The 1,851-nt window shown below is 42.0% G+C and overlaps 1 protein-coding gene across 1 annotated transcript; it reads left to right on the forward strand.

The window, feature by feature from the left end:
* Positions 1 to 1,123: 1,123 nt before the first annotated feature.
* LOC136465599 (uncharacterized) lies at positions 1,124 to 1,633 on the forward strand. Its single transcript, XM_066464270.1, has one exon. The coding sequence runs from the start codon at positions 1,124 to 1,126 to the stop codon at positions 1,631 to 1,633; it is 510 nt and encodes a 169-aa protein (XP_066320367.1).
* The last annotated feature ends 218 nt before the right edge of the window (positions 1,634 to 1,851 follow it).

Here is a 1,851-nt window from a genome sequence, read left to right on the forward strand (position 1 = left end):
CGACGACATTGGCGTCCGTGTCCGTCGTGTGCCGCGGCAAAGGTGATAGATCCGATCCGCAGGTCTCCTTTCTCGCATTTTCCTGCCATCACTGTTTTGGTCCTTGCTTGAACATTAAGTATACAAGAAACATTGTAGCATTGTAGATCTGGTTAGGCCAATGCTGATGAAAAGAACTAGGAGGCGGCACTGGTTTTCTGCTGGTGTCTTGGTTTTCTGTATATGTTTAGTGTTCTTATTGTAAATGCCTCTGTGCAACTAGGCCTGTTAATTGTCAAGTGCTTGCTTGATTATACCTATCTATCTAGGCAAACATACAGGCCCTTCGCTTCTACCTTAAACTATTTTTTCTATTCAGGGCTTGCTTGATTCTACATTTCTATTTCATACACTCTAGTGCCACCGGTGAGTCCTTATGCTATTTTGAACTTGTAACATATCTAAGGCCATATTTTTGTGCCAATGGTGTCTACATGGTTGTTGGATGTATTAGGATGTAGTTTATATGTTTTCTTTCTGTGTCTTCTCCTTGTTGACAACCAAGTTAGCAATTTGGTTCCAAACAAGACGAAGGCATCAAAAGCAAATCAATGTTTTGTATCCATCATTCACATCACTAAGGCCAATAATGTTTAAGTTACACATGTTGCTATTGATGCCAATGATGATCACTACCACTTGTTCACTGACATTCTACTTGTGAAAACTGAGGAAGCTCAATTAACTGCTGAAATTATAATGGTTACAGCTCCATTAACTGCTACTCTAGTTTGAGTTATATATATCTATGTGGTGCTACTCTAAATTTACATGAGGTCATACCATAAAAATTGTTAATAGTTGCACTTTGGTATGAGTTGTGGACTTCACTGATGGATCTTTGTAGGATTATTTTCCTCTTCAGTGATGTCATTACTAAGGAAGCTCTCAACGTACTGCACACTGACGAAATGGAGGAGGCTCCCAACAAGAGGAACGCACTGGCCAACCTCATGGAGGACCTTGTTTTTGAGATCCTCTATCGCCTCCCCGCTCGCTCCATGTTCTGCTGCAAATGTGTCTATCGCTCCTAGAAAGACCTCATCTTGGACCCCCAATAACCATAAGAAGCTGCCCCCAGACTATGGCCGGCTTCTTCTATGATAGTGAGAACGGTAATCGAAACTTCACCAGCGTCATCCGTGGTGTATGCCCCCGCTCCTTGGAATTCTTATCCTTCAACATTGATAAGAAGTTCCTTGGGGCTGATGGCCTCATCCTATGGTGGTTCCTTGGGGCTGATGGATACCGCTATGTTGTCTGCAATCCAATGACCCAGAAGTTCAAAATTATGTCGCCTAGCACCCATGATGTTGGCCATGCTATTGGTGGGGCTCGCTTGGCATTTGATCTGACAGCCTCCTCGTACTTCCATGTGATTGAATATGTGGATGTCAACATTGTGTGCGCAGGTGTGGATATCTACTCATCTCAAACTGCAACATGCATCTATAAGGAATCTGAATGCGGCGAGCATACTGATGTGACATTTTATAGACAACCAAATGTGTTTCTTAATGGTTGTCTGCACATTATGGGGCACTCTAGGAGGCAATCTATGATATTTGTTGTGGATATGGAGGGAAACACATAGAGGAAAATTGATAGGCTAGATGGTCTTAACCACTCCATGCATCAAGCTCAAGGTCACTTGTGTTTATGTACTATTGATGGTCCCAATGATTTCAAGCTTTCAATCTAGATCCTTTAAGACTATGGTACTGATAATTGGACATTGAAGCATATGGTCACCATACGGATCCTGTTTGGAAGGATTAATATTAGATTTGGTATCTCAGATTTTGATGACGA

The sequence above is a fragment of the Miscanthus floridulus genome, chromosome 7, assembly GCF_019320115.1.
Source record: "Miscanthus floridulus cultivar M001 chromosome 7, ASM1932011v1, whole genome shotgun sequence".
Taxonomy (NCBI): domain Eukaryota; kingdom Viridiplantae; phylum Streptophyta; class Magnoliopsida; order Poales; family Poaceae; genus Miscanthus; species Miscanthus floridulus.